This window comes from Falco cherrug, chromosome 11 (assembly GCF_023634085.1).
Source record: "Falco cherrug isolate bFalChe1 chromosome 11, bFalChe1.pri, whole genome shotgun sequence".
Lineage (NCBI taxonomy): Eukaryota > Metazoa > Chordata > Aves > Falconiformes > Falconidae > Falco > Falco cherrug.
Genome location: NC_073707.1, coordinates 27,655,074 through 27,672,783, shown reverse-complemented (window position 1 = coordinate 27,672,783; position 17,710 = coordinate 27,655,074). Strand labels below are relative to the sequence as shown.

Below are 17,710 nucleotides of genomic sequence, written 5' to 3'. Positions count from 1 at the left end.
ACAGAATTTCCAAAGTAAATGGCATCTGTCCAGCTATCTGAACTAGACTGAACTATCTAAAAGAGCTAATTAGTTTGCCCATCCTGTTTTCTCCTACTTTCACTCCGATTGAACAAACTTTTGTAAACCTTTCAGGCTCCTCTGTGCCAGTATTTCTGTTTACACAGTCCCCAAAGCTCTTTAGAAATGCCTGTTTCATATTTTTGTTATGATGTTTTTGTTGATGTTACCATAGTAAAAGACTTTTTACTAGTCTTCGCTCATTTCTGTAAGCAGATTCTCATTGTGCAAGTTATTAAGCTAAGGTGCAGACAGATAAGAGAGTGACAAAACAGAAGACAGGAGTCATTATCTTAAGAAAGAAATAGAATGTAGAAGACTAACTCAGTCTAAAGAATATTTCCAAGCTAAAACTTCCATGACTAGGTAGGTGGTCTGCTTTTGTCTTCTTCTAAATGTCCTTAATGCAATCCAGGTGGCTCCAGAGCTGTTGTGCATCTTGTGAGACTGACTGGAGTCCAACTTGTGTTTGATCTAATAGATATTCACTGCTGGTTAATACTTCCACAGTTTGTGTAAGACGTGCAGAAGATATGTGTATTTAACCTTCTTGGTTAGCTCTTCCCACTTGAGTTTCATGTACTTAAATAGCGTGCTTTGTGAGGTGTTGCACACACTGAGATAACTGTTCTTTGGTCTTCAGAGATCTTTACCAACATGGAGATGGGTTTCACAGTAGTGACGCCAATGTTTTCACTTCATGATTTCACCTAAATTAGCTCATGAACTTTGAGACCATCACAACACGTTTCTGCATTTTATTTGTTCGCGGTTACACACTTCATGTTTTCCAGGTTGCACTTGTATCTGTGCTGCTGTCCCTTGTTCCTGTGGTTAGAGGGTCTGCCATCAGGTTCTGAGATTGCTTGCTCAAATCCTCCCCCCTCTGCCTTACTGAATTTTGTGATATTTTTCACTGCAGCTCTTACTTGTTACATTTGCAGAGCCTTTCATGTTACCAAAGCAAAGTGCTGGGAGCAGGCTTTGTGTTGCTGATGGAGCAGTCAGGTCCACAAAGGCTGTTTTGTATCTTGAGATTTATTTTTTTTTTATACCAAGAACCTCATGAAAGCACTTTATTTAACATTTAACTTTGCTGTTTGTTTCAGGATCAGGATCCAGGCTATTAATGAAATTGGAGCTGGACCATTTAGCCACTTTATTAAGGCAAAAACCAGGCCGTTACCACCCTTACCTCCTCGGTTAGAGTGTGCTGCAGCAGGTCCTCAGAGCCTGAAGCTGAAATGGGGAGACAGCAGTTCCAAGCTTCACGCGACCGACGACATGGTCTATATCTTGCAGATAGAAGACAGAAATAAAAGGTAAGAGAGAGGAAGATTTTCCTTGTATTAATGAAAATTAATTCGTGTTCATCGTAATGCAGTTGTGAATCATGGCAAGAAAAATGTTTTCCTGATTACTTCATATCAACAAATATGTACAAAGTATTGTTTTAATAGGGATTCTGTGCCTGTCGTCTAACTGAACAAATTATGTAACAAAGCTGTTAAATTTATTACAGAACAACTGAAATCAGTGCTGTGCTGTTGAAATTTTAGCAAGACCCTGGCCCCTCTGCCAACAAAACTTAGTTACTGAGTTTCAAGGTCATAGGCCTTTACCTTTTGGAATATACAAAACAACAATATTGCACCCAACGTGCTGTGTGTATTAATAAAACCAAACAGTTACAAAGTCAGAGGTCTAGGAAAGGCAGAACTGAGCAGAACAAGATTTTGGGCAACATGATGGTCAGGATTTTACAAGTGTAATATCTTGGAGCATTAGAAAGTAAGAGTTTGCCATCAGCTTGGTACTATGCAATAATTATGAAATAAGGATGCAGAGTCGCTCACCCACCATGTTTCACTTCCCTAACGTTTTCTTCAAAGCCATGAGAGTTTTCAGTGTGCACGAAACACAAGGATAAACATTGAGCAGTCAGTGCTCAGCAAAAAGTATTTTCCTGTGCAAATTTGTGTGGGAAGATGTGATAATGTAGCTCCAGAGTTGGGATGAGATATAGTCAATTAAAAAAGGGAAGGAAAGAAAGACAATACGTGAGTATTGCCGAACAGTGTGAGTTCTTCAATGAATAAATATCGTAGATGGCTCATAATTGACTAAGAAACACTCTCAGTTAGTTTAATCACATAAAATAACTGATGTATCAAGTAGATAATCCTTAGAGACCTTCAGTACAGATTATAATTTGGTGTAAATTAGCATGATTCCTTTAATTTAAATAAAGCTGTGCTGAGTTTATGCCAGCTGAAGATCTGGCCCAAAAGCTCTAATTATAAGTAATAAAACCACCATGAATAATGCCTAAATACCTCCCAGTATCTCAACCATGCTGATGCAGAGAGGGTACATAGCCCCCTGTACTGATACTGAGAGGTGTCCCATGAATATAAATGCCCATTTGGAAGTCTGACTGATAAAAACAGTTTCTTCAGAATGCAATGATGCTTGGCAGGAGCCCGTCACTCGCAGCAGTGTGTGATCAAGTCAGCTCTAAAGAAACATCCAGCAGGCTGCTTTTGTTTGCTTTCATGTAGCACTGCAGGTAGGATGGTGAAGAACTGTAAATTGTTCTAAACCTGGTTTTATGTTGGAGAAAGTAATAAGTTTCCTTGTAAGAATAAAAGGCGTTATGTTACCTGGCAGCAGAGAAGGAAAGCTTTTTCTCTTTTGCTTTTGCACAAGGTTTTAGCATAACCCTTTGCTTCTGCACAGACTTTTCCCACTGCAAATGGTCTCTTAAGAGCTGTTAATTAGGAGGAATTTGAACTTGTTACTCCGCGAGGTTGTCTTAACTTTGAATTTGGCTTATAGTTACGTGAGCTCCGAAAGATGCAGAGTAACTAGTCATCTCCATTGCGCTGTTGCCTCCTGTTGAACAGAGCCCTTGCATGGGATGGCTTCCTTGGCGGTTGGGTTTGTAGCAATTAGTTCGAGTAATAACTGAAATAAGCCCTGAGCACTCCAGCTGATGAAGCACGGGCTGGCGTGGGCGCAGTGGAGGAGCAGAACGGGTGCTGTTGTCTGTGCTGGTGCTGTGTTTGAGAACAGTTGGAGCTGGCAGGTCTTGGCAATAAGACAGATGTGTTTGTTCCCTATGTGACAGTCCCCTGTTGCTCCCCGTTGTGTGCATCAATCGCGGTGAGAGACGTCCCTGAAAGGATACAGCAGCAAAGTTTTGTACGTTCAGGAGAGCTGTCATTCCTAATGAACAGAGAATGACAGCCCACACGTGGTAGAACCAGCTGTTGGTAACAGCCGTGAGAGTCCTCTCTTGGATCGTTCCTGTGAAATAAACCCCATCGTGACTGAGGGGTTACTTGTGTGTGTGCTTGTGAAAAAAATTGGAATGCGGTTCTTCGAGCATCACTGGCCTCTTCAGCTGTGCAGCGCTTTAACAGGCGGCTGCAAGTAAACTGAGGGCACCTAATAGAATAATTGAATAGAACAGAATATTTCAGTTGGAAGGGACCTCCAGCCATCAGCCTGACCAGTGCAGGGCTGGTCACAAGTTAAAGCACGGTAGGGGCATTGTCCAAATGCCTCTTAAACACAGACAGCCTCGGGGCATCAACCACCTTTCTAGGAAGCCAGCCTCTGGTGAAAAAATGCCACCAAACAAACGATCTGGAAGGATGTTTTGGAGTCTTTGATGGTGTGAAAGGGTTGTAGAAAGGCTCTGTGGTATCCCTTCGGTTGAGAGAAGAGATGGCACCTGACTCGGGGGAAGAGGCTGTGGCGTAAGCATGCGTAACTCGGAATTCACCTCTGTCACATCCTTAGTCTTTCAGAAGATATTGTTGTGTTCCCCAAGATATCTGGCACTACTTGTTAGCAGCTTTATATTGAAATCCCTCAACTCAGAATTACGATCATCCCTTCTTCAGTGAATCTGAGCATGCAGCTTGCTTCATGTAATGCTGCTCACTGATGAGGTTTAAAATTGATGCTTTTTTTTAAAATTTAAAAAAAAAATATTAAAAAATAGCTTTAAAATGCCCTTGAAGCATTTTCACAAACCCAAATACAAAGATGAATAAATACTTTTTTTAAAAAGAAAATCTTCAGTAAGTTAAATTCTGACTCTGGTAGCTTTAATGGCCTTTTTGTAAAGATTTGGCTCTCGTTTTATGCAGTGATAGTGAGCCAGTGCTCTTGAATGTGTCCTGGTCATTAAGAATTGTTTTTAACTTTTCCATGCTGTAATGAGGTATAGCAGGCCACTTGTTGGAGACTAAATGTTTCATTGATTTCAAGACCTGTGAAACAAAATACTTGGAAATCTACTGACACTGATTAATGTAAGGGCTTGAAAAGCTGTGCACATCAGAAATGTACCTGCTTTAGCTCTCATTTGCTCTTCACTGTGTGACATTTAGGAATATCAAATTAGCATCTCTTGTCCTTTCAATTATGTGTAGCATTAAGTGGAAATGAAGAAAAATCTGTTTCTAGAAAGCACAGTACATGGGAACGTTAGTTGAGTGTAGTTGACCTTTATGTAAAGAGGACTATAAAATTTCATTCTTTTTTAAATAAACTGTCAGTTGTGACTTCATTTCCTAACTCTAGTAATGTCAAGAAAATCATGTTAATCAAGTTACGCTGTTTTTCAGATTACAGTGGATATTTTTTCTCCAAGTGAAACAGATGAACTTAATTATAGTAATGCTTTTGAATATTTTTTTTTTTCCTGTACTGGTAATTAGTCTTTAGTTGTTCCTAGCACTAATTATACCTCTTAGTATCTTAAAATACTTGGAATATCCAGTCTGAAAGAGAATTGGAAAGTACATTATTAGTGGGTCATTTATCAGTTGCTTGTGTTCCTTTCAGATAAATGTATATTGCAGTTGAGATGAATTCTGTGGGGTATTTTGTGTGTCTACAGAATCCAAACAAAAAGTAGATAATTAAGTTTTAAGGGATAATCATTGGTAAGGTTGGCTAAGCAGCAGCCTACAAATATTCTTTAAAAGTATAAATGAAGAAGCATTGACAATTCTTAATAAGTCTGCTTTGGTAAGTGAATTGTAAGAGATGGTGTTTACTGGCATTTTAAACTGTAATTGTTTCTGTTATGGTTATTTAGTGACTAAATATGCTATGACCCCATATCACTGTGTTAACTACTACTAGTAGTAGTGCTTCCCTTTCATATCGTATGAAGGATTATCTGTGCGGGTATTAAACTGTTTTAAAATGCTTTGCTAAACTATATACACTTGCCATTTAAGGAGATATTGTTCTTCAATATAAATGAAAAATTGAACACAAAACAGAGCTTGCCTAATGACTGTAAATATTAATTGGGCAGAGTTATTGCGCGCACAGTTTTTCTCGTTAGGATATGAATGGCCCAAAGGCCATGGCCACATATTGATGCAGTCCTGGAAGCTTCTAGCAACTCCAAGGAAGGAATAACATTTGTAACCAAATGACATAATCCCTTGAAATGATTTCTTCTACTTGGAGAATTTGACCTTACCTTGACTATTTATTTCAGGAGGCACCACCCCTCCCACTCCTCATGCCAGGAGTGCCTGCTGTCCTCTGCTGCCTGCAGCGTGGTACCTGAGCTGCAAGCTGGGTGGGCTCGCGGGTGCCTTTCAGTGGCTCAGGTCGCCTGTCCCCGCACCGCTTCGGTGCATTATCACAGCACCTTTTGGAGCCTGAGCAGGATCAGGGCAGGCAGGCAGGTTTCTCCCGGTATGCGAGGGAGGTGTTTGGTCTCATCTGGTTCAGTGCCTCCTAACCCAGATGTTGGTGATGCTCCTGGTGTAGTACTGTCTTTTTCAGTTGCGTGGTAAGCTATTCCACTGCGTATAGAAAGCCTATGAGAGAGAGAGAAAAGTATATGATAAAAATTTACGCCAATATTTTCGAAGGTGAGAGGAACCAAAAAAAACTTGTTTGGGGAGCTGGTTTCCAAGGAAAATTAAAACATGCTTTGAACAGTAAAAAGCCAGCGCGGAGATGCACGTGGGCTCATTTTTTCTGCAGAAGGGTTCAGTTCTGTGAAGCTCCTAGCTCGCCCAGTGATTCTCCCACTCTTCTGTCATCTTCACCCAGTGATGTGGGAAACCTTTTCTCCCCAGGCGTGCTGAAGTTGTGTATAGCAGAAGACACTGTTTTCCCTTCCTTCCAGCATAGTTTCTGTTACGCCTTGAAGAAGTATAACAAAGAGCGGGGAATGCACCATGACGTGGAGCCAGCCTGTGTCACGGTGTCCGGTGCAGTTTCCCTGGCTGTAGAAGTGGAATATCACATCTGATGGTTTGGCCTAAGCACTTGTTTTGCAGAATGATCAGTGCCAAGCGCAGCCTCTGCGTCTTAGGAAGAGGTCATATGTGTGAGCCTTGACACGTTCGTTTGCTCTGTATTAACGTGAAGGAAGGTAGGCGGGAAACACGGAGGGATGAGCTGCTAAACATGCTGCCTTGCCTGATGACTTGCATAATCATCACCTGGTTGCTGCAGGTTTCCAGCAGTCTAATTAAAAAATTGTTTACACTTGTGATTTGATCAAGACAATTTAAACCCATTTTAGCAGCAATTACTGATATGTATCAGGCCTAGTAGCTTGTGAAATTCTATTAAAATATAAAATCAGATACATTAACATATCCTTGTAAAAACCTGCAGGAAAAATCATTTTCATATTGGGTAAAACAATGATGAAAGGAAATTAAGGATGAGCGCCAGGATACATGGCATGCCACAGTTTACTCTGAAAGCCTGCTAAATAGAAAGTTAACATTCAGAAAAGTGTTTGGGTGGTCTGTCTTCACTTCGTATTGTTGTATTGCGTAGATGAGTATTGCTGTTAACAGTAATGATACTTAATTGAGAGCATTCTGATCACATACTTGGGGCTTTGCGGTAAGTGCTGTGTAAATCAAAAAAGAGGAAGAACTGTTCCAAGTGTAAAAAGCTTAACTTGTTAATGCATTTCAGCTTTGTTCCTAGGAGCTGGAGTAAAACAGCATTTTTGGTAGATATGAGTTAACTGTATGTGAGTCATCTTTTGAGACAAAGTGAAGCATGAGAAAACAATGCTAAATGTTTGAGATGAGATGTTTCAGCTATTGGGAATCTTGCAAAACACAGAATGAGGTGCTAATCTGTAAGATTTTTTTTCAAGGAATCTCTGATTTGGTGAGATATTTAGTAGTTGTCTACATAGAAACACAATGGACCAATTTTCTCTTGTCTTTGCATCAGTGTACATCTGCAGGTACTTCAGACTTCATGGGTGTAATTGGATGTTCCAGGTGGCAGATCATAAATAACGGCAGCACATAGACCAAAGGTTGTCACTGTAATGGAAGTTATTTTCTGCACATCTGTAACAACCTCATAAGAAAAATAATGCCTTCATCAGAGTAATGACTGTCTGAAGTGGTGATGGGGTTCAACTTAGAGCAACAGGATCATGTTGGTCAGTTTTCCAAGAGCAACATCTGTAGGTTCCAACTTCATTTTGCTGAAGCTGGTAAACTAGAAACTGCGCTTGGCTTCCTTACCGAGCTTCGCCAACAGATTGCTGAGTGACCTGTCAGTAAATAGCTGTGATGTGCTGGAAGAATTTTGTGTTAAGGTTTCTAGACGCTGTTAGTTGCTGCCATACGAGGATGGTAAAGCCGCACAAGGAAGATAAAAATGCGTATGGCTATAAGAGCAGCAGTTTGCTACTGCTGAACAGTGTTTTGTTCTCTCTTGGTTTTAGCTTTAAGCCCAGTCTTATTTATATCTACAGTTAATAATTAACACATTGCCATTGCAAGCCGTAGTATTGGTAGCTGCCTAGTAATCTAGTTCTTCCTGACTGTATAGTTTCAACAGGCCATTGGATGCTTTCCCAAACTTCTCCCAGATGTTTCATTCACATGCTGTTAATTCACATGAAGTTGTGCTCAGTATTTTCCTTCTTATCAGTTCCTTGGCCTCTGATGTGGCTGCACACAGCAATCATCTGTCAGGCACTTTGCTGAGTAATCTTCCATTCCTCCTGAATGTTCCCAGAAGCTCCTTCCAAAAAGGTGGTTTTTTTTCTTGTTATGGGGGAGGTTCTGTAGGCTAAGACATCTCTGTTTTCAGTAGTTCCAGACATCTGAAAAGCCTGTCCATAGTAAATATGGATTACGCGCTCAAATTCAGCAGCAGATGAAAGATGATCTAGTAGAACCAAGCTAAAAATTGATTTTTTGGCTGCAGAAGTTTGCTTTGTCTAGCCTGCGCATGTGCCAGGTAATTAAGAGAAGAAAAGAAAACTCTTCCCATCTGACTTACTGCTTCTCTTTCTGTGTTTTTGTATTCTCCACTTAGTTTTGCTTTTCAAAGTATAAGGAAGGAAGGGTTGCCTCCTTCAGTGCATTCCTGTTGTTACTACTATTATTACGCCTATAAACACAAATTTTACTGACAGTGCATTGTGGAGGTTGCTTTCTAGATATATTATGAACAAGATGTAGATATATTGTGAACAAGCATACGTTATAATCCTTCAAAAATGTATCTTCTAGAAGACAGATCTTCGGATCAGGGGGGCCAAGGCATCCTGTCTGTTTGGTTCACACCTCAAGTTAGGACTGGAAATCAGGGTTGGGGGAGTACAAAACTCTTTTGGGAGCCCCTTACCAGGTGTTTGACTTCCCTTGGCACCTGCTGGCAAAAGGAGATGCCAAAGACTGGCTTGGAAAGGTGTCCCAAAGCTGAGAAGATTTGGGTCAGCCTGGTACTGGTTATGGATGTGGAGATAGGGGATGCTGCAGATGTCAAGCTTTTCTCTTTGAGCCGAACATTTTAAAATACAGCAGAAATTAAAAAAATAATAATTGTGTATTGACTTTACTCCTGTATCTCTGAATTAGGTTTCTCTGTTTTGAAGCTTTGCTTTCCTTGGTGCCACCTTGTAGTATAGGGAGCTGCTGGTGTGGAAAGAAACTCATGTAAATCAGTGGGTGCTTGATAATGTTCTATAAAGAAAATAGAATTAACTTAGGGAAGTAGGTGGGCGCTATAACTGTGCAGGTAACAGCGATGTTGCAATATTAATATTAAAAAAGCCGCTGGTTTGTGAAATTCGTGTAATTTAGTACCTAATCACGCAGCTGCCTGTGAAATAAAGCCTCGGGTTGCCAGGTTAGACCAGTGCTGTTATTGATTTCTCTGCAGCCAAAATTGTGGCAGATGACCACGTTTTTCTGGGAGGCAGTGACCGAATCATTCAGATGGTCGTTTCAGCCTTTGAACCTCAGCTCAAGGTTGCTGTCTTATTTAGTGCTGTACAGCAGATTTTCTTTCAAATTAAATTGTTGCAAGGACAAATGAGTTAATAAAATATAAACAAAACCCAAGAGTTTGAAAGGGAACCTGCTGATTAAATGTGCTGAAAGCTAATGAGCGGAGGTAGAGCGAGTACATTCCTACTCCTCTGCTTGACTGGAAGTGACTGAAGTGGAGGAAACAAAATAGCTGCAAGATGTGTAACGTTTCCAAGAAGATCTTCACTGAGAATGAAAAGGTATTGATGAAAAACTAACAGCAGTGGTGTCTCCCAAACAATCGTTCTAGGACATTGTGTTCTCTCTCCTCCACTATGTGTAGGTAAATGAGTAATTGGTGAGCGGCATGAGAATGTCTGGGAAGAGGAGAATTGGGACCGCTCCAGTGAGATGGGGGGAGTAGCCTCTTAAGGAGTGACTCCATCCCTGGAGAAAGTTGCTTCGTTTTCAGTTTCCACTGTTAGTTTAGCGGAGAGGAGAGGCAACGCTGCAGCCTGTTGAGTTTGGATAATACGGATGTACTTGTGGGTGGTGCAGACTTTAAAAAACGTAATATTAAAAGTGTATTGAGAATGCCATTAGCTCACAGAGATGGTCGTTTTTCCAAAGGGTACTAGTTTAAGGTATGTAAGCTACTGTCCTTTAAATTAAACTGGACAAACCTCTGAGAACTGAAAATTTCTCGGTGCTTATTTAGCAGACTAGGGGCTTACATGAAAGCAGGCAGAGGTTAGAGAATGAACGAACGCATCTTGGCTGAGACACACTTGAGCATGTTGTGGTTTGGTTTTGTCTGTCTTGGAGGGGAAGAGTGATGAAGAAGTAAGAAATTGAAGTGTAAACGCTTGTATTTCTGTAAGTGTGTTCCTATATAGGAACAGGAGCATTTTGGCTTGTTTAAACCACTTGTGTCCCCTCTCTGTCCTCACAGTTGTACCAATACTACTGTTTTAACATAACATTGGACCAGCTAGGGAGCTAGTCAGCTTAAGACTATCTACTTAAAGGATCTTTAGCCTCTATCAGTCCCTAAATCTAGCTCACCTTCTAGCCCTATACTATTTGTGCTGAAGGAGCAGCGTGGGGATGGAACAGCCAGCTCGGGAAGGCTGGGGCAGGCTTAGCTGCCACTGCAAACATCAGTATATTAATATTTGGGTGCAATTTCACTAAAGTTTAAACAAACTTCTTCAACATTGCAGCTAAAAGCATATCCATTTTCACTGAAGGACAGGAAGCACCAGCTTGTCGAGCTGCGGTATTCCAGTCGTGTTCAACCACGCACCCATCCCACGGCTCCAGCCTAGCCACATGGGAAGGAGGGATGGAGAAGGCTCTGTTAAGCCACGGACCTGCCTCTTCTACAAGTCTCTCAGCTCCCAGTTGCACTGATGTGCAAACTGTGTTGCTGCTCTAAGGAGACTGGGGCTTGTGCCTTCTCACGTTAAGTTTGTGAATGACTGAAAGCTCTGTTAGATGGTAGAAGGGAAAAAAAAAATCGACCCCGCAGCCCCACAATGTAGTACAGCTATCACTCTGCAGAGCCAGAAAGATTTTTTGATGGCTGTGCCTTGTTAATGACCATATTAATGGCATCCCACAGCATCTGAGAAGGAAAACTCATTGTCCACATTCAGATGGAGAACTGAATAGAGGCTGGAAGAGGGTGAGAGGGAGATTTTCTCTATGCAGATTAAGTCAGTTTTTAAATGCATAAGATATTAAGTCTTTGCAAACAAGCTCAGAGTTGGCTTGTTCTTAAGTATGTCCATAAATGTATGGAACAGGGCCTGGATAAAGCACAGTGAACAATGTCAGCCTTGCCAGGGAGGCAAAGGTGTAGAGAACTCGCGTTTGAATGTGCTTTTTAAATTACATTTAGATGTAAATGTAAATCATTAGATTTAAAAAAATGAACTTGCAATAATAGGAACAAATTATCTTTAGACAATTTTTAATGTATGCAGACGTCACAGTAGCAATGTGCAATCACACTGATTGATTCAACTTCATTGAATCAATTTAATTTACTGTTCATTGCGGTCCTTCAACAGAAAGCCCGGGAAACTGGAAAAAGATGGTAGAATATATTGTTCCAAGTATATAGCCATCTGCATCAAATAACTATATTATTTGTAAAAATAACAAAAATAATTCTGGAGGAGTATAAAGTACCTACTTTAGACATGAGAAAAATGCTACATTATCATAAAAAAATCACTAGTCTTTTGAAGTTAAAATGTTTCATCTTTATTATGTTTTTTATATTATGACCTGCATCTTTTAAACACAATTACAAAGCATTTTTGCCATAGTAAAGCCTAACAGCAATTGAATTTGACTGATTTAGTCATCAGCCTTTCTTCTTCTGAAATTGGAAGTCCTCTTTCTTCAAAGGTGGTTGAATCTCAGAAGTTTGAGTGTGCTTCCATTACAGTCTTTTCTATTGAACATGGATGCAAGCTCTTTCCATAATGGTTTTTGCTTTCATTACAGATGGGTTTTGAGACAAAGAAGTTAAAAGGGGTGGAGATGGAAACCGGGTGGGAGTTACTTGTCCAGTTCCCAAAAGACAGGAGGAGCTCAAGTGTTCTACCAGATTACTTTTTCAGTGTTGTGAAACCTTAGTCACATCCAAAAGGTGAAAATGTAATTTGAGAACTAAGTTATTGGTATCCACCATACAAACACGTCTAGCAAGTGTACCATGAGCCCAAACTGGGGTCTGAGTGTGCTTGCTGTTAGCTGGAAAGGTACATTTATGCTCCCTTGCTTCTCTAGCTCCATTACAAATCTAGCTCGATTACAAAGAGGTCATTTGTCTAAAATACCGCATTGCATCTTTTTTACTATCTGTTGCCCTTGGATCAGGGTCAGAGACAAGTCTCTGCACTTCTGTGAGTACTGCAGTCATTTCTGAGCCAGCTGCCTGATTGAGCCACAAGAAGTGGAGAGGGAGAGACAGTAGTCTTGTCTCTTTAGTCCTGCTGCTGTCCTAAATATGTGTGCTTTGTTCATCATGCAGTGAATCCCAAGAAATTTTATTCCATGAAAACAGGTCTGTGGCAGTCTTTTGGAAGGTACCATAGCTCCTTTCCTGAGTCTCAAAAATGTGGGAGAGCAGGCAGTCCTTAAAACTGTGTAAGCATAAGGTTGAAAAAAAAAAAAAATCTTCTTTGGAAATTGGCTCTAAAACCTCCTCTTAAAAACGTTGTGGGCATAGATCTTTGATTTTGAGTCAAGGTGAGGGGCTCACTAAAACTCAGTGGGGGTATTAAGTAACTTTAGTCCTCAGAGTACATTTCCAGCAATTTAAATTACCTGAACATATTTTTTTATTACAAATCATTCTTGATCTCTCTGTACTTACATGGATTTCATTCATAATGTAATATAAATTGATTTATTTCCCTGAGAGCTAATGACAGACCCAGTTTCTGTGAACTGTTCAAATTGCTTATACTGCGTATCTCATGCAAAGCCAAAGGATAAAGCTAGCACTTAGGTAGGGAGGTCAAAAACAAATCTCTTTGGCTTCCTGGTGATTAAAAATAGGCTGGAATGATTAAGAAATTTGAATAAGCGTACTACATCATAAAAAAACCTGTGTGGTCCTACGTGGTGAATTTTATGCTCTCCAGGTGCAGGACTGACCTTGCTCCCCAGAGGAGGCTAAAGCGGATTGATGCAAGATGCTGGGTGCTTCCTCTTGATTTACCCTCATCCCCATTCTGTCAGCACCCAGGGGTCAGGATCTTAGTTAGAAATTGCTGGCTAACAAAGTCAGATTCTCTTTAGCAAAGTGTACTACTTTTTTTTTGTTGTTTTGTTTAAGATTAAGTGGTATTGACTTTGTTCTGCATTACACTGTTGGACAAGCTTGTGGCTGCTGATGTTTGGTCTTGTCAGTGGAAGTGTTTTGGAAATCAATTCCTTAGTGTTGTGTCTTTGTCTTCCTCTCGGCCTGCTCACGAGCAGAGCTATCGGTACGGGCATCCCTCAGAGCATCCTTCTCCATCCTCCATATCCCACTCACTGCAGTTGTGCTTCCCCTGTTCCTTTTGACTCATGGACCACCGTGTGTTGCTCGGAATCTGTTTCTGTCTCTGCTGTTAGGCTGTTCTTCAGTCTGTGAACTCTTCAAAACTGAGAAGCGTGTGGTGCAGCACACATGTATTACACCATCCATGCGTTTTGATTTATAGAGTTACTCCGGTGTAAGATAGCACAGATGACTATAAGATGTGGGCTTTGGTTCTTAATGCGCAAATAAAGTCCAAATCAAGCAATAAAAGATTCAAAGTATTAATCTTGTTTTAAACATGCTTTTGAACCAGCAACGCATGCGGTTTATTGTAGCAGAACACAGGTTTGAATCAGTTTTGATTACTAGGTAGTAGGAAATTTATTGACAGATGTTTTTCCTAATAATTCACGTCATCATTTTGCAAGGTAAGTACTGGTTGCAAAAGGGACAATGAACTTCTGCTTTCCCTAACCTGCTAATGATTGTTAGTCTGTTGAGTATAAAAATAGCGTGTTACTGCCTTCAACAGCTCTGCAAAGCATGTTGTGCCAGTTTTCCCGATCTGGATACCTTCCACCGATGTCTGTAACAGCCAGAAATGTCAGTGCCACTCCAGTGTAACTATGTGTTCTCATTTTTATTGTTTCCAGGTTTATTCCAATTTATAGGGGACCAAGTCATACGTACAAGATACAAAGGCTGACGGAATCCACTTGTTACTCGTTCAGAATACAGGCGGTCAATGATGCTGGGGAGGGACCTTTCTCAGAAATATGTACCTTCTGCACAACTAAGTCAGTCCCACCTGCAATCAAAGGTATGTAGTAGGTTTTTTTACAGATATGTAAGTAGCGTGTAATTATTTAAGTAGTTGGTAAGTATGCAGTGAGTTTGTAAGGGTTAACATAAGCGTGCAATAACACATGTAAAAAATCAGTTTGGGCTGTTTGTGTATTTCTGTGACTTGTGAAGTCACATTATGGTGGGAAGCTTAAATTATCACCAAAAAAATGCATATAAACAATATAAATGTTATACCAACCACTGCTGTTATACATAAACTGTTAAAATGCTGCTGCTAACAATACTTACCAGGGGATTGCTCTGGGTTGCCACAGCGCTTCTATAAGGGATGTAACAGCTGTAGTATATACATGTACGTACCAACTTAAGCATTAGTAAAGTTTAATGTTGGTTTTGGTTGTGTAGGTGATGGTCAGTGTAGAACTTGAGTTGATTTTTCATTTAATGTATAAGATGAATTAGAATATTTCACACACATAAAGCATTAGATTTAGACTTGGTGTGTGTTCCACTGGAAGAACAAAAGGCCTAATTCAATGAAGTTTTATAATGAATGTCTTTTACTGTGTGTAAATTTTGGCCTAAGCAATTTTGCTCCTTCCTTCCAAGGAGAACTATTACAAAGGCAGTGGATTCACTGTACTGGGTGTCAGGTGAACTGAAATCAGAGGCTCCTTATTTTCCTCTGTGCATAAGACTCCTTTGTCAAGCAGTACCATTTACTGTGAGAGACAGCGGCTGTTAGCTTGTCAGAGAGGTTTTGTTTGCTCCGCTGTATTTAAAAATCTGGCTTTGGTGATTTTGACACAATTCATAATCAAAGATTAAGGGGAGAACGCTGCTGGGGTGTAATTTCCCTGGTGCCTAGGTTAGCTGCTCCCAAGCACAGAGGGCTGGCTTCCCCGTGCTAAAACTGGCGTATGCAAGAATCCCACCTTCGTTTCTACCTGGATATTCCCTGGGGTTTGGCATTTGCTTCAGTGCTGGTTCTGGAAGAAATCTGTATGTGTTTGGTGTTAAGTTTGAGGGTAAATATGTTTATTCAACAGTGAATTGTCCTGATTGGCTCTATGCCACGGCTGTAGGAGATGCTGCCCAGCAAAGCCAAGGCAGTTGATACCAAATGAACGGGGCTGGCATAGGTGACGGTGGCAGGGAGGCTGTCCTTCACCGCTTTAGCATCTCTAAGTGGTCAGAGTGCCTGGGCACAGGCACGTGTCACTGGCAGATCCCGAGTCCATGTTGCCATTGCTTCTCGTAGCTGCACAAAGTGCATTTAATTAGCACAGGGGTGCCAGCGCGTGCTGCACTCGCATTTTCATTTTGTTGGATAGAAATCCATTTTATTAAATTCAGATCTCACCTAGGTTTTTGTTTTGAACTCCCTGCCTGCCTGTTTGGTACCTGTTAAATATGAGTCATACACTTAACTGAATATCAAGCAGTTAAAATACGGTGCAAATACTGGGTCATGTGTGGGCTGGGACCACAGGTACATGACAAAACCCGAGCCGTAACAGTGAAAAGGGCATAACAAAACCGGAGTTAGTGAACGCTGCCGTGGGGAGGTAATGCTGTAGGAGAAAGAGATCTGTTGAGGCAAAATGGTGTTGATTTCCTTCTGTTTGGAGCAATACGAAGGAATGTACGTGATAAACTGAATGCAGGTTTTTTATGTATCAGAAGCACATGTTTCTTCTCCTATAAAGTATCCTAATTACTCACTTGGTAATGCCAGCCCTAAAATAGCATTATTTGTTAATGGCAATGTTTTGTAAGTGTCAGAGAAAAATCTACGTGTATCAGGGTGAGGTATGGAAGGAGGAGGGAAATTAATTGAGTATGTTGTTGTCAGCTGAGATGAAGGTGTCTATTATCACTCACTCAACACTGGCAGATGTGCAGAGAGGAGCAAATGGGTATTGATTACATTTGGGTCTGCGTATGATTCATGCGTTCCTCTTGGGTAGTAACAAATTAGTCTAAAATTTGTGTAATGTATGCAGCAGCAGCATTTGTTTCTTTGATAGACTCTCCTGTCGTTAGCTTTCATAGGGTTGGGAATCTAGATTGCCTTTAACAAGCTCATGTCCTTGCACGTGCACATGTTCACCACGTGGTAAAGTGTTCAGCACTCTTGTTTCTCCCAGTTCATTTTTTTGCTCACGTGCTTGCTTGCTCTGCCCGATCAAGAGGCTGGTGGACCCCCTGGCTCCTGTCGCAGTTGTTTTGATGCCTTCCAGTGGCAGATGCTTCCTTGTACATATAAACATGCTGCCACTGTTAGTACTCTGCTCGGGTCACCTGCAGGCTTGCCATCGGGCATAGTGCAGCATCTTTTGGGTTTCAGCTGGTGAGAGATCCTCTCCCAAGGACAGTATTGTAGCAGCTGAAAAACTGATTTTTTCTGGAGTTATAGTGAAAGACTGGTCTAAGCCTGCTAGAAATAGCAAGTCTGATCGTCTGAATGTCAAGCTCAGGACTACATATTAAGTCCAAGTATTTAAAATGATGCTAGTACTTTTGCTTCTCAGGCTGGACTTAATCTCTAATACAGAAGATTATTTAGCTTCCCTTCTCACATTCCTTCTCCTATTTTACCTGAATGAAGTGTTTGATACTATTCCTCTCTTTCTGTTATGTATAGCATGGGAGACATACACAGGCATTTCCACCGGCATAGGTGTTTGCCCAGAACTTCAAGATACAGCTACTTTTATTAATGCCAATGTAATTCATGCATTGGCTTCTGCTTCGAAAAGATCAAGTGCACAGCATTGTGATTGAATTTTAAAAGTTTTCTGTCACATCCGCTCCCCCTTTGTAGCAGCTCACACAACAGACGGACGAGAGGTGCTCTAACAGCTTACTGCCCTTCTGCAGAAGGGATCTGGCTCCTACAGTAAGCTTCATAGGAGCTTGTTAATCAGCTCGAAATTTCACCCAATTTTCTGTGGATTGTGTCCTGAAATAAATGAGACTTTTGAATGACTTAAAATTTTTACTGCTTCCATTCAGTCGTAATGGCAATTTGATTTATAATTTTTTTTTGCCACATAAATACAGTACAGATTGTGTGCTACTGACCCCTGTGATGTCCCAGACTTCTCTTGTTAAAATGTTCTTGTGTATATTACAGACATAAAATGGGTAAGATTTCAATGTAGTCTTTATAGCCAATATTAATGCGCTTCATTTTATTGTAGCCCCTCGAGTGACACAGTTGGGAGGAAACGCCTGTGAAATTACCTGGGAAATGGTCCCACCCATGAAGGGAGATCCTGTTGGTTATGTTCTGCAGGTACTGGTTGGAAGAGAATCTGAATACAAGCAGGTAGGAAAATGGGCTTGCTTTAATATTGCTAAATTGATGACATAATGGAAATGTTTTTGAACATTTGCTGTGCTGCTTCTTCTGGCTGTATTGAATTACACCCTATGGTGATGTGTCAGGTGAACTTTGGTAAAGGCTGAATCAAAATTAAGGGCCATAATAGGTTGTTTTCAC

At 40.8% G+C, this 17,710-nt stretch overlaps 1 protein-coding gene across 2 annotated transcripts in view; it reads left to right on the top strand.

Annotated features, from left to right (window-relative positions):
* The window catches only part of FNDC3B (fibronectin type III domain containing 3B), a 209,607-nt gene that overhangs the window by 179,877 nt on the left and 12,020 nt on the right, over window positions 1-17,710 (top strand). For both annotated transcript variants that reach the window (XM_055723542.1, XM_055723543.1), the window contains exons 23-25: window positions 1,170-1,382; window positions 14,049-14,215; window positions 17,409-17,536. In XM_055723542.1, the coding sequence (XP_055579517.1) occupies window positions 1,170-1,382; window positions 14,049-14,215; window positions 17,409-17,536 (508 nt within the window). The remainder of the gene's footprint in view (window positions 1-1,169; window positions 1,383-14,048; window positions 14,216-17,408; window positions 17,537-17,710) is intronic.